We start from the raw sequence: 26319 nt of genomic DNA, 5'->3' as shown, positions 1-26319 counted from the left end.
TCAAATGTAATGGAAAATAAAATTAAAAATACTTTTTCCGCTTTCCTAGTAGGAAGGATTAGAAATGTTTCCACTGGGTCAGTTTAAGCCTAAATGCTTGTTTCCCAGGATTCAGCCACCATAGGTGCACAACCTGAAACGGCTGATCCAGCCTTGTCTTTCTCTAAGAGACCTGAAGGCCAAATGCTGGTCAACCCTGATGGGGAGCTGAATACCAGAGAGATTAGTGTTTGTGTTTCTCCTACAGATGAATGTAAAAACTGAGATTTTTAGTGGCTGTCACTGATCTGTTGACACTTACCTAGAATTAAAGCCATCCCTGGAGCATTACACAGAAAAAACCCCAACTTTTTACAATCTTTCTATGCTCTCCTACTTGTAGCTGTCTGGTATGTTACAATTTGCCTCTCTGGCTGCTGAACTTTTAGTTATAACTTCAGATCATTTTGGTCAGGAGGTTCTAGAAACTCATTAAATGGTGTTATAATTGCACATACAGAATGAAGGAAAACAAATACAACCTTAATTTTCTGAGTCCATTAGCCAGCTCCCTTGATTCATTTATCTGGAGGATTGAGAACGCCAGTTAATTTCATTTCCACAGTTACATTTTCCAAAATCTTAGAAAGGCTAATCAAAAGCTTGTAGCTAATATTTGCAGCTTGTTTGGTTTTCTCCTGTTGTTTGAACTGCTTCCAATATGTCTTGCCAGTGACATTTCTCCAATGAGCAGAATAAATACCAAAATTACAGAGAAATAGTTTTACTGAAGAAAGCAGCAAATGTGTTGCCCTGTAAATACAAAGTTTCTCAAAGCCACTGACGTCTTTCTGTAACTTCCATGGCAAGGAAATGACAGAGCCAGAATAATTAGTTTACAGAATAGATGCAATATATCTAATTCCAGTACTCTTCCACAGTTTGAAAGATAGATTTACTTACATTTTTTAATCAATTTTTTGCTATGAAATATTGGGTGGAAGAGAAAATCAAATCCTCTTGGACTGTCTGCTTAAGATATTGTTATTATTGAAAATTTTATTTGTGAGACTGCACTGCATGACCCTGAGTCTAGGCTCTGCTACTTGCCCTAAGGTGTTACCTGCCCTCTTTTATTTATGATAAAAGAGGATCTCTTCCCCTGAAGTATTTGGAATCTAAACGAGGTAGAATGATCATTCAGCAAGCTGCCTTCAAAAGAGTAGGCAGTGAAGCAATATCACTGCAACAATCTGCACGTGTGCTAATTAGTCTGGATGGATGCTGCAATTTCATATTTATATTGCATCTGAGGTGCTAGCTAGTGTATTAGCCACTTTGGAGCATTATGCATTGCAAACAGATCCAAGGTGATTTAGGATCATGCAGTCAATGTTGGAATTGTGGTTAACTTCACTACCATTTTTTAATTTCCTTCTCCACGTTGCATGAAAAATATTACAGACTCATATATCAGTTTAAGGGAAGGGATCTTTGGAGGCCACATGGTCCAATTTCTTTCTTGGAACAGGGCTGACATCAGTTTGTTCCAGTTCCTTAAGGCTTTGTTTGATAACTCATTTTGTGAAGATGTTTTTATCTATATATAGTCAGAATTTCCCTTGCTATGACTTGTGTCTATTGCTCCTTGTCCTTTTGTTGGGCATCTCTGAACAGCGTGTGACACCATCCTCTCCACCAGCCATTATGTAGCTGTAGACAATAACTGAGATCCTTCCTCTCTCTCTCTTCTGCAGGCCGAACAAACCCAGCTCCCCCCTCTCCACGCTCTCCAACCACTAACAACATTGGAATGTTTGGGCTTGCTCCAGTATGTCCTTGTACTGGGGAGACAAGTCTGAGAGACCATGAATCTGTTGAAACTCATGTGGGTTTGGAAGTGTTAAAATGCATCAATCTCTTCTGGAAGCAAGCTCCATTATTAAGATCCTGGTCTTGTGGAATTTTTACCTCCATTCCAGAACACAAGCTACCAATTCCTTGACTCTAGTAGCTGTGGCATATATCCTGATGAGCTGGAGTCTTCCCTGTGCATGCCTGAGGTTACCTCACCTGGTCCTGTAAAAGGCTTTGAAGATCAGGTCTAACACCTTCATATTGACTCACATAAAAGTGTTGTGAGAGAGAATATGTGAATATCTGAGTTGGGAAGAGCTTGGTGAGAGAGGTGGTGGCTTTCAAGGCAGTTTTAGTGCTACTGAAAAAATCCAGCTGCAGTTTTGCACTCAGAGCTACAGCTGCAAGAGGAATCAATAGATACAGATGTGGATAAGGAGTTCCAAGAGGGAGATGAGGATTGCTTCAGGAGGAAATTTTATCCTGTTTCAGGGCATTTGGAACAAGTATCAGTTGGGAGGAGGTGACTGTGCTGCAGACCTGTGGTAACCAGCAGTGGTGAGAAGCAAGACAGGCACATGGAGATTTTTGGGTTTAATCTGTTAATCACATGGCTGTCACTGTGGGTGTGCTGTCAGACTTACCCTAAGCATGTGCTTTGAGAGGAATCAGGAATTCTGGCTGGCTCTCTTTTGTCAATGCTCATGTGCACAGGAACATTCGCAGTGACACGACCTGCTGAGCTCTGCAGGCTGCTGTTTATTTTGGTCAGGATTTTTTCCAGCGAGGTGCTGGTTTTGCATGACCTGTACACTTTGGGATTAAAATTACTTGGTTGCACATGTTGGTTCACTGAATGGGAAGGTCAGTATTGGTAACACATTTTTAGTTTGTTTTCACTGTTCACATCACACTGGTTGGATTACAAAGTAATGCTGGTTTTTTATCCATGGATGCTGGTGAGGGGAAATGTGTATTGTTGGGGGCGTTTTGTGGCCTCCATGAATTTTTACATTTGCAGAATTTGTGCTTTCCATTTATGGGCAATTTAGTGCTTTGCCTTCCAGGGGTGTTCTTTGTGTGCATATGGAATCTATTACACATGATTTGTAGATCCTTTGTAGATTTAAAAACAATGAAGAATGGGATTTCACAATATAGGAACTATGAACTAAGTTAAAACACCCTAAAAATTTTGAAAACTTGAAAATTTGTCTTCCTAAAAGTGGAAATGCACAAATATTTTGTAAACAGTGCTGGCTATAGGGGTTTGAACTAAAGAAAATGGGATGGATATTCATCTGCTAAACTTTGAGGTTTTGGGTTTTTCTCATAATGGCTGTGGCAAATTGTCCTCTTTGTGACCATGGAGTAATCTTAGATGTTGGAGTCGTGTGGTTCCATCAAAACATTTGGGAATGAGTGTCAAGAGAACCCCCCACTTTTCCAGCCCAGTCTTTCTGGTGCCAGGATAGAAAAACATGCTGTGGGAAGGTCTTGTGGTAAACAACTGTTCAGGAACGTGACTCTACAGAGCTTTGGAAAGAGAGACTACTGGACTTTGCCCTTGATACGTGTTTTGATACAGATACTCTGGATCCCAAAGGTGGTGGAGGTGGACGACACGCAACAACTTTCAAAGAGCATTCTTAATACACTAATCTGGTCTGCTTTGATAATCTGGTTTTAGCCATTTCCTTGGTCATGAACTTTCCCTCTTAGTCCCTTTGTCCTTTCTGTTTCCCCTCCAATTCCCTGCCAGTTTTAAACCACTTCATCTTGTATTTCAGAGCCTTTTCTGAAGATGTGGGCATTCCTTGTTTCAGTCTACTCTTCCAAGATCTTCATGTGCTGTAGACTTGTTAACACATATTTAAGGATCTCAATGCCTCCAGTGAATACTGTGAGGGGAAAAATTACATTATTTTTGGTTCAATATCTGTGGTGTCAAAGATTTTTTAACATATTCATCCAACAACTTTGATATGCTCTCTACAGATCCTTATTTTCTGTCTTGGAAATTGACCTTACCTTTCTTTCCATAATTTTGGGAATATGAGTGTGGGGGATCTAATTAGCCTCATGCCCAAAAGAAGCATTTAGTCTCACCATGGGGCAAGAGGCCATGGGATAGGATGGTTGTAGATATAGCATGTTTGACTTAGGTCACAGCTTGGTCCTTCCTAATCCCATTTTGTGCCTTCTGAATTTTGCTGTTGGTGGTCTTTGCTTTTTTATTATGATTGTCAGTCTGCCTGAGGATTCTGTGGTCTGCCTTTAAGGCCTGTTACTTGTGATGACACTTGCAGCAGATATTCTGTGATCCTGTCTGAATTATGTCTATTATGTGATTAGGTCCAATCTCCTGTCACAAGACACAACTTGAGAACAGCATCTCTCCCATTGTGGAGAGATGTGTGGCCTGATCAAAGGAAACATGTAATTACAAAAGCTAAAGTGAACCCAGCAAAGAATCATTTGCTTTCATTCACTGGATTTATGCCTTCTGATGCTCTGATCATCTGAGAGGACACAGAATCTACCTGGAGTCTGGATGAAAGCAGTCCTTTCTAGTAAAGTCAAGAGGGCAAATAGGACACCATGTACCGAGAATTTCCCTTTATAACTCCCCTCATGCACTCAGCTTTTCTTGTGCTGTCCTTTTTGCTCTGTAATGACTCAGAGGCACCTCTGGAATTAGCAATGTTCATGTGTTCTTAATGCTTCTGTGCCACTTGCCTCCTCCTGGCATTTTCCTATTTCTCAAATGCATTTTTAGTATCTTTCTACTAATTAGAAATCAAATGACACTCTGACACTGGCAATGGAAGAGATTTTCAGAATTTCCACTTTTCAGAATTTCCACTGTTACAGACCTCCTCTGATAAACTGCAGTAAGTGCCTGCTTATTCTGTACATGCTACCTAAGATGCAGAATTCAGTGGAATGGGAGGCAGGTGAAAGGAATCCATGTTCAGCCCTCATTACTGCTTCTGAACTCGTGTGAGTTCATGATTTTCCTCACTTGCCCATTTTTGGGGAACTTCAAGCAGCCAACCCTGGTATTTCAGAGTATCTGACCCACAAGGAAAGATAGATAGAATCGAGCACCCAGGTGAAGGAACAGTCTGATGAGAGTAATGTGAAATGCTGTGTGGAGATGGTCAGTGTAGTTCAGAGCATGCACGCAAGGGCCACATTATCACAGCTACAAACCAGCACAGTAATTCCTCAGTTCAGTCATCCTGACAACTGCCCATATAGAGGAAGATCTTTTTACCTGAAGAGAACCCAGCTTGTAACAGATAAAAATATTGAAGAAGCAATGTCAGGAAAGTTCAGGTTGGAATTAGATGGCTACAGACAGCTCTTTCAGTTGAGAAACTGATGATGTTGTGGTTCCATTTTTATTTTTAACTCAGAAAACACAGAACTGCAAACAGAACTATTCCTTTAGAGGCAGTGGAAACTCCTGAGATTCAAATACACTGTAAGTGCATGAGGAAATAGTCTATTTCAGGTGCACTGCCCAGAAGTAGTTGTAGCAAGGTTGAATATGTAAATCTCACATCATGGGAACACCATACATAAATAGATTTTCCAATTTAAAACATGGGTATGAAGAAGGACTTAGAAATTGTTTTGCACTGAAACTCAAGGTCACTGCCAGCCTGCTGGAGACCTGCCGCTGCTGCTGCTGCTGCTGTGTGGGGTCAGTCACCAGCGGTGGGTGGCACTGCCCAGCGGTGGGTACCGCTGCCCTGATGCTGCCGTTCACCAGCAGAATCGGGGGGACATTCCCTTCAGCGCGCACGTAATGTGCGAGCGCGGATGCCTTCCTCCATGGCTCTTTGTGACGGGAAATGCCGACCCTCCGCTCGCACTCAGCCGCGTCCTGCTGTCTGGACGGTCTGAAGCGCGGCGCTTGGTTTCCCTGTGTGCCCGGAGCGCCTGCAGCATCACCCCCAGTACCCCCCGCTCCCGCACACGCCCCGAGCCCTCCGCCGCTCGGGCTCCGCACGGCCAGGGGCACACGGGGGGCAAAGGCCGGCGAGACCCCCGGAGCAGCGCTCCGCCGGGCACCACCGCTAAAGCGAGCCCTGCCCGGGGGATGGCAGCAGCATCCCCCGCACGGCCGTGGCTGCGGGAGCGATGCCGGCGGGGGACGCCCCCTCCGCAAGGCTCCCCCGGTCCCCGCGGCCCCCGGGCGCTCGGAGCGGGGCGGGCGGACCCCTCCCCTCCCTGCCCGTCCTCCCCGCCCCTGCCCCGCATTGGCTGCGGGCGCTGACGGGCAGCGGGGCGGCCCTGCCCAGGGGCACTGCCCGCACTGGGGGTCCGGCCGCGCCGCGGAGCGGGGCTGAGTCGCGCCGGTGCCGCCATGGGGGTGGAGATCGAGACCATCTCTCCGGGAGACGGTACGAGGCCGTGCGGGGAGCAGCCCTGCGGCGCGGGGACGGGCACCCGGGGGCTCCGGGAGCAAGGGAGCCGCGTCCCCGCCGGGGCAGAGCGGGGAGGCGGCGGGGCGGAGGGAGGCACGGCCGCCCCCGCAGCCCCGCGGGCACGAACCCCCGTGGGGAGAGGCGGAGCGCGGCCACGCGGCCGCCCGGGGTCGCGGCGGCGGCGGCGGCGGGGGCGGCGGGGGCCGGGGTTTCTGTGGCATCCGCTGACAGCTGCACGGCCCGAGCGCGGAGCCCGGGGTCAGCGCCCGGCGGGGAGCCCAAACTTTCCCCGGTGGCGAGCCCGGCCTCGCCGGGGCTGCCGCCCGTTCGTGCCAGCATCCCCCGGCAAGGCACCGCCGCCTCCCGGTCCAGCGTGGGATGCTGGCGAGGGCTGATGTGCAGCCCGGGTGGCAGTCATCTCTCCTTGGCGCACGCTTGGCTTTCGAGAGCCAATTCGCAGTGTTCTGCTCTTCCTTGGCATTATAATTCCGTAAGGTGTTTGTGTTTTGGGGTTTTTTTTTAAGAGAATGTAATTTCTAGCATATGTATGTAGCTATATAATAGCTACATCATATTCATCGTTGGCTGATATACAACCGTAAATAATTCGTTCAAGTTGATTGCAGATTAAGTTTCTTGGCCCGGTATATTTCCTTTCTTTGTATATGCTTTCAAATTGGCTCCTCCCTCTGTGCTGTTTAGCTCTAGAGATCGAATTCTTCTCTTGTTTGCACAGATGTAAAAAAAGAATACTTATACCCACATAAGTAATGGTGCTGAGTTGGGAGTAGGAAGGAGGGTGGAACTACCTCATGGTAGTACTTTCTATCTATTAAATAGATCAAGGCTGTCATTGTAAGTAATATGTGATTCCAAATAAGGCTATATGGATTAGATCTCTTAGTTGCAAGTCTTAATCAAAATCAGCTGACTTTAAATACTGTCTTAAGCCACAGTGAGTCAGTGGTCTTGCGCATCTCTGCTTTTGATTTGGTTTTGATGTGAAATTATGTATCTTCATTGGCTTTGCTGGTGGTAAACTCACACAGCAGAGTGTGTGGCCATAAGGTCTGAAACTGCTTTTCTCAGATCTCTGTATAATAGTGGATCATTTTAATAATATCTGTTTTACTGGAGGTAGGATTCATCTCACATAACTTTCCTCAGGTTAGCTAGCTACTCTAAAGCAGTCTCCTGGGTTTTCTCTGTGGCCATCTCCAGAGAATAATTTGTCTTGCCTTTCTCTGGATACGCTGGCTTTCTCTCAAAGCACTGCTAATTCTTTGCTGTCCATAGAGGAAGCCCAGGAGACTGGAATACGATAGTTGCCTGTGGTTTAGATGGCTGTGAATTTAAAAGAGATGAATCCCACTTTAGCATACCATGGTGACCTTACCAGATACCTACTGTACTGCATTTTGTGCAAGGTGCAACTGGGGATATTCCAGCCAGTCAAGCCAATGAACAAGGCTGTTCAGGTGGCACTTGGAAGCACCACTTTCTCAATTTTTGTGTTGTAAATCTTGGTTCATTATGTTAGCCTGCCCTCTGCCAGGTACTGCTCATGTGGTGTTGGCACGTGAGCCCCAAGGCCATAGCTTGTGTGTGACCTGCTGGTTTATACCCTGTGAGGTGCCCTGTAATGCACAACTTGTATCATGTTAATTCTGACCAAAGAGCCAGAAAGCCAGCTGAGAGATGAGCCTCAGTTTCATAGAATCATAGAATGGTTTGGTTGGAAGGGACTCTAGAGGATCATCTTGTTCCAGCCCCCCTGCCACGGGCAGGGACACGTTCCACTAGACCAGGTTGCTCCATCCCCATCAAGCCCGACATTGAATATTTCCAGGGATGGGGCATCCACAGCTTTTGTGGGCAACCTAACTCAATCCCCAGTATTTAGCTTTCTAAGGATGTTCCTTAATAATTAACCTCATTGATACTTTTAATTTCTTCTGAACCTGGGCACTCCCCTGGCCAACCTTGAGAAATCATGGTTAGCATCTTTAATACACCATTGGCACCTAATTGAGCCTTGAGAGTAATGCCTTAGCTTTTAGTACCTTTAGCAGTACCTAGAACAGGAAATGGTAATTTCATTTTGTGTCAAGCTAATAATTTGAGCTTTTTTTCCTTTCAGTATGAACATTTTAGGAGGAGCTACCAGGCTTTTAAAAGAACTCAGTGTACTACTGCTTTACTGTTGCCTGATACTACAAAATTAAACCGCTTTTGTCTGTGACAATTTCTGTAAAACCCATCCCTGCTAATTAAAGATGCCCTCACAGAGCTGTCTTTCTTGAGTAGAAGGCATTAGACATGTGAATACAAATGGATTTTCTCACAATGTCAGGCTGAGACTTTATTTGAAAAATGATAGCAAAAACATTCTAAGAATATTTAAAGTTATAATCCATGAAGTTTTGACTGTCCTTTTGCACTTACAGAATGTAAATGCATATTTAATGCACACATATATAGGGAGAGTTATCTAAGAAAAATACTACTTGGTCTAAGAGTTAAACAGCATCCAAACTGGGACCTTTTACCCTAAACCATCCCATTCCTGTCTTGCATATTAGTGATTTGGTAACACATAGTCATAGAATCATGGAGTTGTTAAGGTTGGAAGAGACTTCTAAGATCATCAAGTTCAACCATCAACTCAGCACCACCACCATGTTCACCATTAAACCATGTGTTCTGATGCCATATGCATGTGTTTTCTAAACACTGGAAAGGATTGTACTCCTCCACTTGCCTGGGCAGTCAGTGTTTTACAACCCAATGCTTTACAACCTTTTCTGTGAAGAAATGTTTCCCAATGATCCAATCTAAACCAAACCCAGTGCAACTTGAGGCCATTTCCCCTCACTTTTACCCTCCACTTTTTGTCTGGGAGAAGAGGCTGATCCCTGCTTCACTACAACCTCCTGTCAGGGAGTTGTAGAGAGCAATAAGGTGCCCCCTGAGCCTCCTTTTCTCCAGGCCAAACACCCCCAGCTCCCTCAGCCACTCCTTGTAAGACTTGTGCTCCAGTTTGTATGAGGAGCCACTTGTACCTACAGCTGTCATGTGGATGTCTCAGGTATCCTAATGTAACCAAATGGCTAATACCAGATCTCAGTTCAGCATTTTCCTCTTAAAAGATAAACTTGCCTAGCCAGGTCAATCAGAGAAAATAAAAGATGAACCTTTTCTAATTTTGACAGGACGGACATTTCCAAAGAAGGGTCAGACGTGTGTGGTACACTACACAGGTAAGGCATGTTCTGGATGTTCTTCTGCTTCACATCAAGAGTGGTTTCCCATTTTTGATGTCTGTTGTATTTTTTGTTTTGTTCTGTCACCTGTAATCCATTGGATAATGCTTGGGTGGGTTTCCTGCTTGTTTCACTTCTAGCTGAGCTGTTCAGGCTACAGTAGCTAGATGTGCCTGCTGGCACATTTGCCATGGCTAGCGTTCAGCAGAAGAAGCTGCAGACCTGATTCATTAAGCCATTTTATTAGCTAATGAAATTGAGCATGAAACAGTCAAAATGCTAGGTTCATATTTTTACAGCCTCTTGTCTTGATACAGACAATTAATGATTGTATATATCTTAAGAGCATGTGTCCATGTATTGGCAGTAAAATTCATTCCAGATTGAAGAGATCAATACCAGGTCTGTTTAAACACCTGTTTTATGGACTTGTGTTAATCTTAAGTAGTGAGCTGGTTAATGGAGCTGCTTATGCTGAAGAAGAAAATGTTCTTTAAATCAGTTTATGGTGTTAGCTTTGTGTGTAGTTATGTAAGTTGTCAAAGGGATGCAAAAATCTCTGCAGTCCGAGTCTCTGACTGGGAAGTTCACTTCAGCAGCTGCCATTTGATGAGACATTTTCCTTAAGAAGCTAACATGCAGGTTATGTAGGGATTGAAGCTTCTGATCTAGGCCTAGATAGTGAGGTAATGTTTTCCTCTAGTGTTCAGGATGATAGGAAAGTTCTCTCTGGTAACTGTTGCTTTCCTTCAGCTTTGTATTTGATTCTTACAACTGGAGCAAGATGGGAACATTTTCCAATAAATATGACTAATGAAGTAAACCTGTTTGTATTGTCAATAAACCTTTTATATAATTTCAATAATACCACCATTCAGAAGGTTATGTGGGAGTTAGTGCATTGGCTTGGGGTGGAGGTTGTCTGGGTTTGAACTCCCATATATAAATTTATATATTCAAAGTATTTTGGTCTAATGAGGATTTCTAGTTTGAATTAGAAGATGTTAAAGACATGGGTCTCCTATTCCAGTCTCAGCTCTTACAGGCATTTCTCTGTAACTTAGATATGAAAATAGATGTTTTGAAATTATTTTTGTGAAGATGCTTAACGATGTTTCTCTTCGTGTCCAAACTTCAAATGGTTTTATGAAATAAAATTGTCACCTCCCACCCCTAGTTAGTTCAAGATAAATTTAAATGTAAGAACTGAAATAGGCAAAAAAAATTGAGCCTGTTGGCTCCCACAAAGCACATTTTTTCTGGATAACTTCAGAGAGTGTGAATGGTGAAATGTGAAAAGATAACAAGATGCTGCATACTGCTATTGATATTAGGTAGTGTCTTAGATGAGGCTGTTGTGAGCTGGCTTTGACATAAAAGACTTTATAAAAACTCATTAAATCAATCTCTAGTGTAAACTGTGCTTTCTCCATGTACCTTGCTGCTGGTGCTATGCAACCTCTCTTGCCTCCGAGATTAGAACAGATATCAGGAAGCTCATCACCTCAGTTCCACTGCTGCTGCCAGCAGTCTTTGGTGATGATGTTTTTAAGTTGAGCCCATGGTTAGTGGATAAAGTGTTTCCTTCCAGTGATCTATAAAGCATGTGGATAAGATGACATGTAAGTGTTGAGTTTTAGTTTAGAACAGTTTTATCTGGATCCGGTACAGTTTCTTTTTGTACTGATGAGATTCTGGATGTGCCTGGTAATTATCTTGGAATGATCTCTGTCTTATTTATTCAATATGCTTATCCTCACCACACTCCTCTGACTCCTTCTTTAGGAATTGTAAAGCTAAGTTAGAGGGAAGTCTGCAGAGAAATGCAGAACCTCTGCCTTGGCACCTAAAAAGGGAACTAGGAAAAACTAAGACACTTAAGTACAAGGAAATAATCCAGAAATGCTGCTTTTCAGAGCTGCTTAATATTGTATAACATGTACAACTCTCAAATGATCTCCAGATCCAGCTGATGTGACATTCTGGAGCTGGGCACAGATACCTGTGAGGAGGTGTTATGTTATGGGAGGTGGGGGAACCATGCACTGACTGACTCCATCAGGATCCAGAGATTGTTTGGATCCCCAGAAAAGCCTAAACTCTCTGGGGTGCTTGGAGCACAGCTCTGAATCCAGGATCAAGCAGAGCAGAGAGCCAAAACCACGGCCTGTGGGAGCCCATTTGGTGTGTAATAACTGAATAACAGTTGCTTCAGGCAAGGCAAACCTATCCCCAGCTGGCTCTTGCAGGAGAAGAGGGTTATAACTCTGCCTGCCACATCCTGAGCTGCAGCCATTACATTCCTGGGGAGAAGAAAGCTGAAATTGCCCACTCCCTTCAGTCTAGCTTGGGACACTGAGCAGTGAAGAGTGCAGGAGCCATGGGCAAGGAAAGGAGCAGGCAAGAGGGTGAGTATTTGTTGCAGGCACTCATGCAGGGATAGGGAAGGAGTTGTAGTGCAATCCCTGTCTTTGGGGATTAATTCAGTACCTTTTTTGTTAATCCTAAGGTTTTCCCATGTGGTGGTGCCAGCTGGGCAGGCCATGTAACTCCTTGCAGTGGCCCATCTGCTCTCACACCAACACACACTGTGGTGATACAGCTCCTCAGCACAAGCGTGGTGGGTCCTGGGTTTTTGTGCATGCACAGAAAAAACCTTGCCTGCCCACTAATTATTCCTGTCTCAAAAGGAGAGGAGAGGCTAAAATGGGTTCTCTTCTGCCACAGCAAGTTATGAATCTTTGAGGCTCTGTAGTGTCTTATTTCCCCTCGTGCCTTTGCTCTTGCAGGCATGCATTTAGCATGTGATGGGAGTGATGGCAGACAGTGAGGACAGGAAGGGACTGCTGGCACTGCAGGAGTAAAAGGCTCCCAGCAACCTCCATTTTTTAGGAGTAAGCTGTCTCTATGACTTGTCCTGGTGGTTCATGCAGGAAAAGTCAAGGGAGGACCAAAGGCTGGGACTCCAGATGTTTGGCAGAGCTTTAGAGCTCTGTCTGCTTGTCCTCCAGGATTTTATGCTTCATCACCAAGATACAGATTCAGCAGGGTAGTTTCTAGTCTGACAACCCTACATGTTCTGGAGGAGTGGGAAGTGAGAACTGGAATCTCCTCAAGATGAAGGAGAACTGTGATTGAGTTTTACACTTCTTCTGTCAGCACTCCAGCTATTAGGCTGTTACATGTGGCAGCTTTTCCTGATTCTCTCCTTGCCCAACTGGATACAGAATCTCAGTGTACAGAGTGGTGTGATTCCCAAAAGCATTGTGGTGCCTGAAGGAACTGACCTAAGTTCCAGTGGCAGCAGGAGTGAAGGTGCAACCTCACTAGGGAGCAATTTACAAAGGACCTCTTCATTTAAGGAGATTGTTTTTAATTATTTTTTTCCCCCTTAGGAGTAATTCTCTGCTGCTTTACAATTAGAGCAGGATTTTTGGATTACCCTTCAGAAGTACCTAATTGCCCTTTCATAAGATGCCTTAGTGCCTAACTTTGGTCCTGTAAATCACCTGCTAATTTTTCAGCTTTGCACAGCCTGATCTAAGTACACAAATAGATGTCCAGATAATTATAAAACATTACATAGGGGGACTGTGATAGAACATGAAACCAAGTCCCAATCTTAGTATACGATGGAAAAATGTGGTCAGGTTCCTGTATTCTTGTATTTGCTAACAAATATAACAAATATAATAATTTCTTCTTAGCATCCAGCATCCATGTTGAGTCTCAAAAGTTACCTGCACAATATTACTGTAATGGGATTAATAGATAAGGCAGAGCACTGGCACTGAAATGCACTTGCAGCAGCACTGGTTTATGTCATGTTTTTTGTCACAGATTTCCTGGAGCAAGCTTCTCAAAGCCTTTGGCAATCTGCTTACTCCTTCTGTTTTCCATCTGCAAAATGATAGTTGTACTTTGTCTGCCTCCTGTAGAGAGATTGCAGGCAGTTTGAGATATGAACTGCCTCCTTCTTCATGCCTGTTGTGATGGTGACCTAATCTTGATTGGGTCTTCAGGTTACATTGGACCACTGACAGTAGTACAAGCAAACTAATTAATCCTGGAGTGCATAAAAGGAATTAAGACATTTTCTGCAATTTTGATTCCTGTGATTTAAATTTGTTGACTCTGGCCATGGGAATTAGCAGTGGAGAATTTTCAAAGATTTATGAACATGATACAAAATGTGACTTTCAGTTAGAAATGCCCCTCAGTAAAACCTTCACTGAGGAGGGATATGCTCTGTCTGGAGACTGTGAGGTAAAACCTGCACTCCAGGAAGCTGAATCCCATTCCCTGCCCTCCTGCTGGACGATGATGTGCCTTCACACCAGCTTTGTGTGTACTGAATCTAAATCTGCTCATGATAATGAGAGGGCAGCTTTTTTCCCAAGTTATTCAGAGTTGACATTGTCTTGTGTTGTCCCATGTAGCTTGTGGCAGAGCTAAATTCTTAACCTCTTAATCTTTCTCCTTGGCCACCTGTAAAGCTCTGATTATAATGCAATTACTCTTTTTAAGGAACTGATGATAACCAGTGTTTCTAGTGTGCTGGAACTGTTTTATTTGAGTGAGACTAAAAAGCCACAGTAAATCATTAATTATTTATTAAAGTGGACTTCTCTCAGAAGATTTTTCATAGACTTCTTAGGCTAGGATTATTGCCCCAAAATTGCACTAAATAGATCTCCAAGAGAGTAGAATACTTCAGTTGGAAGGGACCTAAAATGATCATCTCTTCCAACTGCCTGACAACATCAGAGGTGACCAAAAGTTAAAGTATGTTGTGAAGGTCATTGTCCAAATCCTTTAGACACTGACTGATTTGGGGGATCAACCACTTCTCTGGTGGTGGGCCCCCCACTCAGTGAAGAAATGCTGCCTAATGTCCAGTCTAAACCTCCCCTGGAGCAGCTTGGAACCATTCCCACATGTCCTGGATCACAGGGAGAAGAGCCCAGCACCTCCCTCTCCACTTCAATGTTTATATACTGAGAAATTGCTTTTTTATTATTGTTTTAATGCGTGAAGTGAAATTCCACATTGAAATAAATGAATACTATTCCATTTACTGCAGCTGAGCTGAACAAATTCATTCTGGTTTAGGAAGCAGGCTTTTATTTAAAGCAGAACAAATGATTAATTGTTCTTTTCCTAGTGGTCTGAGGACAAATTCATATCATCTTCTTTTCCCATATATTGCCAGAATTATTTTATATTGTTTCTTTAGCTTTGGCAGTGGTGTAGTGTTGAGAATTATGGTTATGTCTGTGAATTTGAAAGCTCTTTATATAACAAAAGCATACTGCATAGATATAGATGAACATCAATTCATAGAATATGCTTGATTTATCATGATTAAAAACAGTATTTTCCATTTAACACAATAGAAATGTAATGCAGTTCCTTTGAAATAATCCTTGCCTTGAAGATCTGCCTGTTTTTCTTGGATCAAAATCAACTCAGCCTTAAGTGTACATAGTAATAGCCAGAGATTTGTCTATAGTGACATACTCTCAAAAAGACTGAGGTAAATTCAGAGTAACTTTACAGAGTGTCATCTGTCTTATGAGCATGACTGGATGAACATCAGCCTTGTGCAAGCATTTGTGCCAGGTGAGTACAGGAGGATGTTATTTCTCTGGTCCCACTTTCAGAAACAGCTGTGCTACTTCAGGTTGGAGCTCTGCATGTGTAGCTGAGAGGAAAATTGAACTAAGTAAGGCATTTAATCAAAATTCTTTGTCTCCAGGAGGCTCTCTAGCTGGGTTTGGAAGAGGATAGTGAACACTGCAATTAGAATTATCATTAATAAGAATTGTATTGTAACAGACATTATAATTGAACCTTGATTTAAAGGCAGCTAAATCTTGCTTACCTAGAAGGAATTTAATTCTTTAATCAATCATGTTCCCAAGATAAAATATAACAGAGGAGTGTGATGCCAATTTTTTGTTGTTTTGTTGTTTTGGTTTTTTTTTTTTAATTTAATGCCCTGGTTTAAAAATATGAAAGCCTTTTGCTTCTATGGAGATCTTGGTGACAACTAAGCACTTAGAAACATCTTTTTTCTTTGGTGGATCATAACTGCAAAAAGTAGTTTTAGTCCTCCCTAAGGAATGTGGTCTTTTGCTGCCCCTTAGAAACAATCTGCAGGTCTTAAACTCTGTCAGTAAGGAGATAAAAATTCTCATCTCTGCTTATTTAATTATAGATTAGTTATCCCTGGAAGTATTTTAGCAGTGACTTTGGCCTGATAGTCATAATAGTGGTTAGAGTCTAGAAGCAAAATCTGAGCAGAAGAGATTTCTCCTACACATTTTGCTGCCAGCTTAGTGACTGATGTCAGGTATATTACTTGCTCTTTCATTTTGTAAATTTAATGTAAAACTAAGCTGTGGTTTAGTTTTACATTAAAGGGACTGTGCTCTCAAAATTATCATGCAATTAATGTTTGAAAGTACAGTGGGACTCACTGTAAGAGGCTATTGATGTGAAAAAGTGATTTGATGAATAAAAAGATTCAGAGATTTATAAGAGAAAAAGTAGCTGCTTCAGTGGCAGAGTGAGTGAGTTTAAACTGAACACACCAGATTGTTGCCTGATGGAAAAGGATCAGTGTAATAAACTCAAGTTTCCCAGTTGCTCCTCCTTTGCTGTGTTGCTGTGTATGGTTCCCATTGGTTTCACTGGAATCACTTGTGGTGTTAGATGTTATTTATTGTGGATAGGTGAATCAGAAAAGGACCTTGAACTATTTCAGCTGTGTTCTTACTGGCAACCTCAGCTGTGAAGCCTTGGTTTCACTGAGAATTGGAAGTTTCTCCCCTTGAGGGTGCTCCCCATGGCACTGAGGTGTTGTTTGGACTGCTGCTGATATGCTTCGGGCAAAGAAAGCTATGGGTCCAGGATTGCCCATGAACACTGTCTTATATTCATTTGGGAAGAAGACAGGATGAGTTTCATTCTTGCAGAGTAAAGAGGATTATAAATAGATTTCTTCAAGATAGCATACACTGACACTTTCTCCCCTGACAGGGACTTCTCTGTCAGCATGAGATGTGCTGAGTGATTTGGTGACTGCTAGCTTCAATTTTGGAGCACTTGCTAACCTTTACAGGATTTCCTTTCATGGTGGGGTTGTAGCATCATGCTCTCTTCCCATTGTGCCCAGAAATGAAACTGCTAGTGAATAATTAAACTTCCTACTCCTGCCTCACAAAAGCCTCAAGGAAGTGAATTTTGAGATATTAAAAAAAAAAAAGCTCACAAAGCAGATTATCTAAAGTACCAGAGAACTAATAGCCTCTGTTCATCAAGTTTTTAAAAGCTCAGAGCTGATCCAAAAAAGTGCCATCTTTTAGAAAATTAGATTGCTGTTTCAAACGAGGTATTTTTTTCTGGAACCTCTTTCCACTTATTTTGAGTGATTCCAGTGTGCCCTGCTTACAGTTCATACTTGTATTTTTGGACTTAGACCTGAAAGATTTGCATCAATTCTTGATCATCAGAATTCCAGGTCATTACAAGAATGACATCATTTTCTAGTAATTTATGCAGCCAAAAATCAAAGCATCATTGAGAAAACTGTGCAATGAATAGTATTTGTTAGTGTAAAATGTACAAATGATCCTACATCAGCCAAAGAGAAGCTCTTACAGCTGGCACCAGTGATAGGCTTGTCTCTCTTTATTGACAAAATAGAACTGACATCACCGTATTTACCTAATTAAGAAGTCTAAATTGAGAGCTTAGTTACCTTGGGTTACCTAAACAGTTAGATTGTGGACATGCCTCTCTTTCTATTGATTAGATAAAGAGCTTAATACTGTTCCTAGGTCAGGCAGCTCAGCTGGGCAGGGAGTGTGGACGGGGGAAGATTTTCTCAACTGCTCAGCACGCGGTGTCCTCCCTGCGCAGTGGATCCACGGCAGGGCTGTGTGTAACACCCCACATCCCAGGGCATTACCTGAGCACATGCTGTGCAGCCAGAGATCTCTGCAGCCTTGTGATCTCCAGCATTGTGTTGGTCCAAGTGCTGCAGGGATGTGTGTGGGAGATCCCTGGGGAGGGCGTTGCCAAGGAGCTCACATGGTCCCCATTTTGGCTCTGGGAAGAGGACACGCGCTCTGCCGCGGGAAGCAGCAGCAGCAGCTTGGTGTTGGCAGGAGTTCTGCTGAGTCTTGCTGAACCAGGGCCAGGGGCTGGGGGGGCTTTATATTGAAAGCAGCATCTCTCAGTTGAGACGTATTATTTAGCTTTACTTACTCAAGGGCACTGTAAATCTTCCTTAATTTTTTTTTTCCACAAGACTGCTGGCTGCAGAAGTTTGTACTCCCTTGCACATCACTCAGTATGAGGGATCTTAAATGTTGTAGCTGTGGTGTCATCAGGCAGAGCCAGAACATCTTTGTAGCCAAGGCAGGTCCATGTACTTAGGCAGCGTAGTCGTTTCTCTCCCATCCAACACCCTGGGACTTTTGAAACTCAGGGTTACAGCAGTGGTTTTGAGGTACATTTGATTTGTTGATCTCCCTCTGTCTCATTTTATGATATCCCAAGTGTGGTTACTCCTTCCAGATCTTTTCCATTTAATCCTGCATAGTTATTTGGTTCTTAGTTGTCTCTTCCTGCTCTAATTCACTTCCCTTTGCCCATTTAATGAAGTGACAACCTTGATTTAGCATGATTGTCTTCTCTTACTTTTTTTCTCAGTTACAAATGGAAAACTTGTTTTTTGAAGGTGGTTTCCTGCTGGACAGCAGAAGATACCTAACACCTGAGTAGTTAATTTTCCAATTGGTGATTGCTACAAAAAAAAAAGACACTCTCAGATACATTGGCATTATCTAGTTTTTAATGACAGAAGTGAATATATATTTTGTTACTTCCTAACTTGTTGAAGTTGCTGCTGTTGCAACTTTGAAAGTAGCAGCTCTGTGTTGAAATTTTTTACACTGTGCTAGAAAAAATCCAACGCAAACAGAAACCAAATATCCAGTTGTTTGGAAATTACACTAAAATACTATATAGGGATTGCAGTTTTATGAGAACTTACATTTTTGTTCTGTGGATAAATTTCTGGTTTTACTACAGGAAGGGATTTTCAAGAAGACAGGAGCACATCATACTTTTGGAAGTGTAATGTAGCCATATCTAGAGTACATAAAAGAAAATAGAAGGTGGGTCCCACAGTGGACAAGTTCCTGAGGCATCACCATCAAGTGTTGCCATTTTCAGACTGGAATGTACAATTTTCAGCCTGAGGAACTGAAATAAATTATCTTATTTGTAAAAGCTGCAATTTTGGTGAAAAAACCTAAAAGCTTCTGATGCAGCTCAGGGTGTGTTTGGTTTCTGGGCTAAAAGCACACATTAACAGGTCATGTCCAGCTGTTCATGCAGCAGTGCCTCCAAATCCTTCTCTGCAGGGCTCCATAGGCCATTCACAGAGATGAATGCTTTTCTGCAGTGTCATGCTGAAACACCTGACCTTGGCTTGTGCTTGAGGTCACTCTCTGGCAGTGTCTGTCCAGTGATGAGAGCAGGAGCTGCTCCTCTGTCACTCTGCCTGGGTGACAGCTCCCCACACCCTTGTGTCTCTCAGTGGCCAGCTGGCAACAGCTCTGGAAAACTATGGCTATGTCTGTCCCACTCTGTCAGGGGAGATTTGGGAGAACACAGACAGCCCCATTGAAAGCTTTCAGTTTATTCTGTCCTTTGAATTTCTTCTGCCATCATCTGCACCTCATCTTCAGTCAAATAAGTAGCAGGGACAGGTTCAGATGCTTGCTGAGTCAGTGGGCAGTGCTCCTGCAGAACACAGCTGAGGGCTGTCATCTGACTGTGCCCATTTGTCATGTCCTACCTTTTCCTGCCTGGAACTCAAGAGTCCTGACCTTTTATGTCTTAACACTGTGGACTTCCAAGGCCTGTAACTGTAGGAAGAGGTGTCCAAAAGTCATTGGAACAGGGTGGAAATGCCTCATTACAAAATGATCCTTACCTGTGCCATTAAGACTTGTTCTTTGTGAAAGCAGCTATAAAGCTCATCTCATTTTCAATATTTTTTGCAATCCCTGGCTGAGAGTGTGGGAGTTTTAAATGTGTATGAGTCAAATGCAAATTTGGAGTTGATACAGTCATGAAGAACTGCCATCAGCAGTCCCCTGTGGACAACTTAGAAAGCTGAATCTGATCAAAGAGCTACTCACTTCATTCATAAATTGCTTTGGAAGAGGAAGACCTTTTTTTGTTTACTCCCCTTTAAAGGACAGGGACATTCAGAAGGGAAATGCTCTGTCCAGGGCACAAAGTGAGCCTCTAGAAAAGTTAAGGCTAAAAATTCATGGGCTTTTAAATTCCTTATCTACTATATTTATCTTACCACTTATCTATTGCATTACCCACCTATATATATATTACATATAGGGTATACCAACTCTGTAGAAGAGCTGTTTGTTTTTATTTCCAGACCTCAGAAAAGTGTTTAAATTTTGAGAACAAACAATTTAAATTAAGATAAATGGTGGAAAAACACTATATACTTTAGTTTTTATTAGGTTTTCTCTTTGTCTAACCAGTCTTGATTTGATTGGTTACATAAGCATTGTAAACAGAATAAGGGCTCAGTCCTTCCCTGCTGCAAAGAATAGGGGACTTGATTGTAACGATTCACTGTGTTTCAATAAAGTAACTAAAGCTTGCAGTACATTGATTTCTTAAAACTGCAGAACCATTTCTGAAGTGCTTTCCTAAGACGTGCTATTGTAGCATATTCAAAGCTCCTCTTCATATTCAAAAGTTTCTAAAGCATTTGGGAAAACAATAGGAAACAAAGTAGCCTGGACCTGAGAGAGTGTGGAGCTATAAACGCAGGGGCCAGAGATGATGGAGAGTTGAGAAATTATTTGCCTTAGAGCAAAAGAACAATAAAATCTTGGGCTGGGATTTTTCCCTGCAGGAGTGCGAAAAGAAACATTGACTGATTGCAAAGCACCTCCATACTGTAATGGAGTTACACAACCTGTAATCTTTCTATTATTCAGCCTGTCACTGCAGGACTGGCCCATTTGGAGGCTACAAAGCATTTAGATGCTGACAGCTGTATGAGGCTGTAGGGGACATGGTTGGCCATTGTGTTTATAGAGGGCAGTGAGATAAGAATAGCTCCCAGTCTTCAGTGCCTGCCACATTCACTTGAGGTTTTGGACACCTCTGTACGTCTTGTGGACAAGTAGCTGTGTTGAAAAAGCAGGGGCCACTAGGGCAATACTTATCTTAGCTCTTCTTTTTCCCTTGAGAAACTGCTGTACAATACAGGCCAAGAGGGTGTCAGCTGATAAAAGTCAGACAAATGCAAAGTGTTCTCTGGTTTTGATGTTGAGAAGCCTGGCATCCAAGAGGAACTGGACACTGTCTGGCACACCGTGGCTAAATTAATGTCCCCAATGTGCCCTTCCACTTCCAACCCTCCTGTTGGTCTCTTACTATGCAGAGGACCACCCTTCTTCTAGTTTTTTTTTTTTTTTTCCCAATACTTTAGCAAGTTGTAATAGACTTCTAGAAGAATTTTCTAGTATGTTTGTTTAGTCACAGGCAAGTTTTTGTTAGTTTTCAGTGTTATTTGTTTTGCAGCTTCTTAAGCACATTCTAGCAGTATGTTAAGCTGAGACTTGTTTTTGGATTGCTTCCTCAGAGGATGAAGCAGTGGAGATTTTCAGTTCATCCAAAAGAACACATGAGTGCAGCCCTGATTTGAAAATATTTCTTTTTGCTGCAGCATAATTGCTTGTCACAGTCACTGAAGGTGCCACAGTGTGATTTGACAGGGCTGAAACAGGGGATGCAGGGACATTCCCAGCTCTTTCCTCCTGCCTCTGCATCACTCTGTCTTGTGTGTAGAAATGTTGCAGTGGCTGCACTATGAACTGGGCTGAAATCTGATGTGAAAGAAAAGTTGGGGAAGGAGGGAAGAAGTGCTTGTGAAGGACATCAGGAGAACAGGATGGAAGTGCAGGGTGATAGAAAGATCAACAGCCACTTGTTGATCTGGCACTGCAGCAGGCCTGGAGTTTGGCAGTGGTGTAGGGAGCCAAAGCACTTGGGTGGCTGTAGAGAAGAGAAAAGATTTGCCTGTGGGAACAAGAGGGAGTATTTATTTCTGCTTCCTTCTCACCTTTCTGCCCTGTCCAGCTTCCCAGCAGTGCACAGTTTGGGGACCCTCCCATAGCAAACTCTCAATCTCTCCATTGCAATAATGGTCTGGGACAAATTTGTCTGGTTAGCATGGTTCATATGTATAACACTGCTGTGATGAGGACTCTCTAGTGCTGCTGTTATTTGTTTATAGAAGTGATCTCAGAATAAATTTGCTTGACTTTTTTTTTTTCCCTAAGAAAGAAGACAAAAAATTTCCTTCTTGAAACTTGATACTAAAGAACATTTTTGGTGTACGGTTATTTAGTGGTGGGTGGACAATCATTCCAGGGCTAAGACTGTGGTGCACAATGAGAGCATTTTGACTAGGAAGACCAGGGTCTATACATGGGGAAAGAATTATTGCTATAAATATATTTACTAATACAGTGTGCATGACTTTTAAAGGAAGTACTTTGCCCTTCTGCTGAGCATTTGCAAATTTCAAGCCTTTATAATTAGCTTCTTATCAGAAAATGAATCACTATCACCAGCCAAGGTAACTTCTGAGCATAACTTGTATAAACCTGTCACTGGGCAGGATTCATCAGAACTACATTAGATCCTGATGAAGGTATTAACTTGAATGTCAAAGGCACTACCAGGGTGAAGTATTTAAAGAAACCACCTTACCCTGAAGTAGTGACAGTGCTGCACAAGATGATGGGGATACCTTTTCCCCTGCAAAAGATTCATGGCTCTTGGATTTAAAAGTCATAAAATGGTTTTGCTGAACCTTCCTTTTACTGCTCCTTGTGAAGCAGCATTTAGTGATTTAGAAATGCTTCTTTTGGCCTAGCTGAGTGAGGGTGGATTTGAGGACAGGCCCCTCATATGAGGAAGGTATTTAGGACTTTTTTATGGGGAAAAGCCACAACCCATGGATGCTTTTCTCCTGCTGTTGGCCAGAGAGCTGGGGAAACAACTTAGGAAAAAAAATCAGCCTACCATATATTTTTAAACTGCGATGCATATCTTATACAAAAGATTATGATATTAGCTTAAATATGGGATCAACACTTATACATTTAAGATGGATTAAGGTGGATGTTTACAATTTGTTTTCCTGTTTTTTGATGTATTTGAGGAAGACATCTCTAATTCAGGTGTATGTGTGCCATAGTATAAAGACAGTATAAGTATAAAGACCGTAGATTATAATGTTAAAAAAATCAGGTCAAAATGAGTGTGGGTTTTTAGTGTTCAAAACATTTTAAAATAAATTCTGACTCTTGTTTTGTGTCAGTATTGCAGCTCTGAAATGTGTTATGTTGTGTTGTACCTTGTTCAGCTGATCTTTCTCATCTGTGTTTTTGGTGAGGAATAGTGACAAAATTCTGCTTTAGGATGTCATAGAAATGGAATAGACTATTTCAGTTGGAAGGGACCTACAACTATCATCTGACCCAACTGCCCAATCACTTCAGAGCTGGCCGAAAATCACAGAGTATTATTAAAGGCATTGTCAAAATGCCTTTTAAACACTGACAGGCAATTGTGGGGTCATCCGCAGAAAATCTTGTCAAGCTGGCTCTCAAGGAGTTGGTGTGTGGATGCCTGGATAACATTTCCAGAGCATCATGAGGTTTTCCATCATGGTCTGCAAGGAATTCATGGTACCCTGAATAAGAAACTTAAAAAGAAAAAAAACATGCCAGTGGATCTAAAATTGACTTATTCAATAGAGGACTTTCCAGTAGACCTTCAAATGGGCTGGTGTCAGCCCCTCTGGGATGTTTTTATCAGTGGAGGAAGATATCAAGGTGATAAAAATTAATAGAGACATCCTAAATAAATGTTCTCATCCCATAGATCATTGATACACAGTAAGAGGAATCATTGGTTAATATTGTCACCAGTAAATAATTTGTTTCAGTTGCTATAAAACTCTTTACAAACTTGAAGGTGGAAGAGCAAAGATTGACTCCTGTGCACTTTAGGAGCACTTTGTCATGTGAAGCAGTGACTTTGAGACAGATTTGGGGAGTTGTGGTTGGTTATCAACTGAACACATGCTCTGAGCTGCTCTTTGGCTAAAAAGCTGTCTGCAATCCATGAATATGAGGATATTCATGGATTGCACACAGCAATCTGAGGAGAAGAGAGGGGAGCCAGAGATCTCACAGAGATATTTCAAAAACAGTGTGCTCAGTTCTGTAGTCTACAATGCTGGAAAGATACATGAGGATGGTAGAAGTGCTGGGAGACCTTTCTGAATAAAAAATGCCTAATTTATTCAGCAGGGGTTAAGGGATAGTTTGCTACTTACATGGGGAATAAAAAATTGATAGGACGATTGAATTGATCTGTTAGTTCACCCAGAGACATAAAGATATCATAGCTGGAAAGTGAAATTTTGTAAGTTCACCTGAAAATAAGGAATACATGTGAACTGGCAATCTGATTTATAAATTAACACCAATCAATAATTGCAATCACTTCATCTCCCTGAGAAATCTTTAAATCAGATCTAATTCAAACAGGAATTATTTAGTGAAAATTCTACAGCCTCTATTAAAGTAAGGAGTCAGAAGAAGAAATTTCAAGGATCACTTCTGGCATATAGGTGCATTAATTAGCAGTTTTGTCATGTATTTTGGAAGCTTTGGTAGCATTCTTGTTCAGTGGTGTTTTCCTTGTGTAGATTAGTCCCAGAGACTTCACATCCTTCCTAGATTCATGATTCTTAGAGCTGGGCTGGTAATTTGTCCAACTCCCTCCATAACAATGTTTGAACTTGAACTCATTTGCTTCCCTAGGTTTGATCATGCCAGTTACCTTTCTTCTTTTGCATTTCATTTTTTTTTTTTTTGTGCGTCTGGATCTTTGATACCTTTTCCTGTATATAAATGAATGACAACTAAAAGAAGGTGTCAATCAAACTGTTACCTGCTTTTCCAGCTTCTGGGTGATGGTCAGGTGAATCTCAGAATGGGTCAGGCTGGAAGGGACTGCAGTGGCTCATCCGGTTCAACTTCCTGCTCAAACGGGGTCATCCCAGAGCACATGGCACAGGATTGCATTCAGACATTTCTGGAATATCTCCAGTGAGGGGGACTCCACAGGCTCTCTGGGCAGTCTCTTCCAGTGCTCAGTCACAGCACAGGAAATAAGTTCTTCTTCATGTGCAGGTGGAACTTTCTGTGCATCAGATTCTGCCTTTTGTCTCTTGTCCTAATGCTTGCCACCACCAAAAGGGTGCCCTCCCATGGGTGGAATTCACTGACACCAGAGGACAGTCAGCACTTTGCACAAGATATTCCTTACTGTGAGGAATGAGCTGGTACAGCTCTGGAACCATTTACATCCATTTGCATGCTGATCATCAGCTTGCACTGGACATCCTTAGAACTGGTCACTTCTCAGAAAAGTAATTGAAGTGTATTAAAGGGATATTAAAAAAATGCTTGGTCAATTATAGAATGTAAAATCATGTTTCAAAGTAATTTTCCATGCTTAGTCAGGGGACTTAATTGTGTTTTTAGACCACTTTCGTTGATACAATTTTTATTAGATAGTGCTTATTGTATATGAAAACCAAAACAACGGCATTGAAACAGATGGATGTCTGACTTCAAGGTATGTCTTTGATGTGGGGATTACTGGGCAGAAACCTGGGATTGGAGCTGGGAACAGACAGCTGCAATGGCTCTTTCTATAAAAAATGGTAAGTACTAGACATGCCCAGCAGAAGATAGCAATGCCTACGAGAAGGGAGCCTTTCCAAGGGAATCTGCAACACACAGGAAGATTGACAAGCCATTGTGCTGCTCAGGGTAACAAACACTGTTTGCATAAATCCCCTTGCAATCATCACGTCTCATTTAATTGACATCCCACTGCTTTGTTCTTCTTTAAAAACATTTGATTGACTCTTCTGGGAAACACTGCCTTACCAATGTAGTATAGGCAAAGCAAGTTTCTGCAGCAGCTATTCTTAGGAGTGGCCTTTGACCATCTGAAGCCCTGGCCCCCTGTCAGCTCTGCCCTGTTTTGCAGCAGGACTTTTTGACTCTTACTCTGCTGTGTGTTCCTGCCCACAGGGCGCGTGGTTTTGGGGTTCTCTGTGTCACACACACATCAGAAATGTCTCGTGTTACAGGAAAACCCAAGGGTGACAAGCAGTGTTCACTGGTTGGGCTTTAAGCATACTTCAAAGACATCCGTGTATGGGAAAAAGAAAAATAGTCACACCAGAAAGAACATGGAAAAACTCCCTACAGAGTGATTGTAAAATAAAATTATCCCACCTATAAATACCCTGTGTACCTTGCACAGAAGTTCACCTTGATTTTTAAGTCATGCTAACACTGGAGGTGGTTTGGGAGCAAATTCTGGGGTCACTGGATGATCTGTAGCAGTCTGACTACACAGAGAGGACTGGTACTTGGGTGGGGCTGTGTGGACACAGCAGGATCCTGGGATTGCCAGGCATTGGCAATTGCCCACATTCCTGGGCTTTGGCAATTGCCCACATTCCTGGGCATTGCTTGTGGCGGTGGTGCAGTCTGCACATGGTGATACTGAGCACCTTGATGCCTTTCCCAAAGTAGGTCTGCATCATAGACATTATAAGG

The 26319-nt window shown here is 42.5% G+C and overlaps 1 protein-coding gene across 1 annotated transcript in view; it reads left to right on the top strand.

Annotated features, from left to right (window-relative positions):
- Positions 1–6126: 6126 nt before the first annotated feature.
- Positions 6127–26319, top strand: part of FKBP1B (FKBP prolyl isomerase 1B) — a 44445-nt gene continuing 24252 nt past the window's right edge. The window contains exons 1-2 of the mRNA XM_066545829.1: positions 6127–6251; positions 9488–9535. Of these exons, the coding sequence (XP_066401926.1) occupies positions 6215–6251; positions 9488–9535 (85 nt within the window). The 5' untranslated portion in view covers positions 6127–6214. The remainder of the gene's footprint in view (positions 6252–9487; positions 9536–26319) is intronic.

This window comes from Molothrus aeneus, chromosome 3 (assembly GCF_037042795.1).
Source record: "Molothrus aeneus isolate 106 chromosome 3, BPBGC_Maene_1.0, whole genome shotgun sequence".
In the NCBI taxonomy this organism is placed as follows: Eukaryota; Metazoa; Chordata; class Aves; order Passeriformes; family Icteridae; genus Molothrus; species Molothrus aeneus.
The sequence above is the reverse complement of the archived record's forward strand: the minus strand, read 5'-3'. Positions and strand labels throughout refer to the sequence as shown.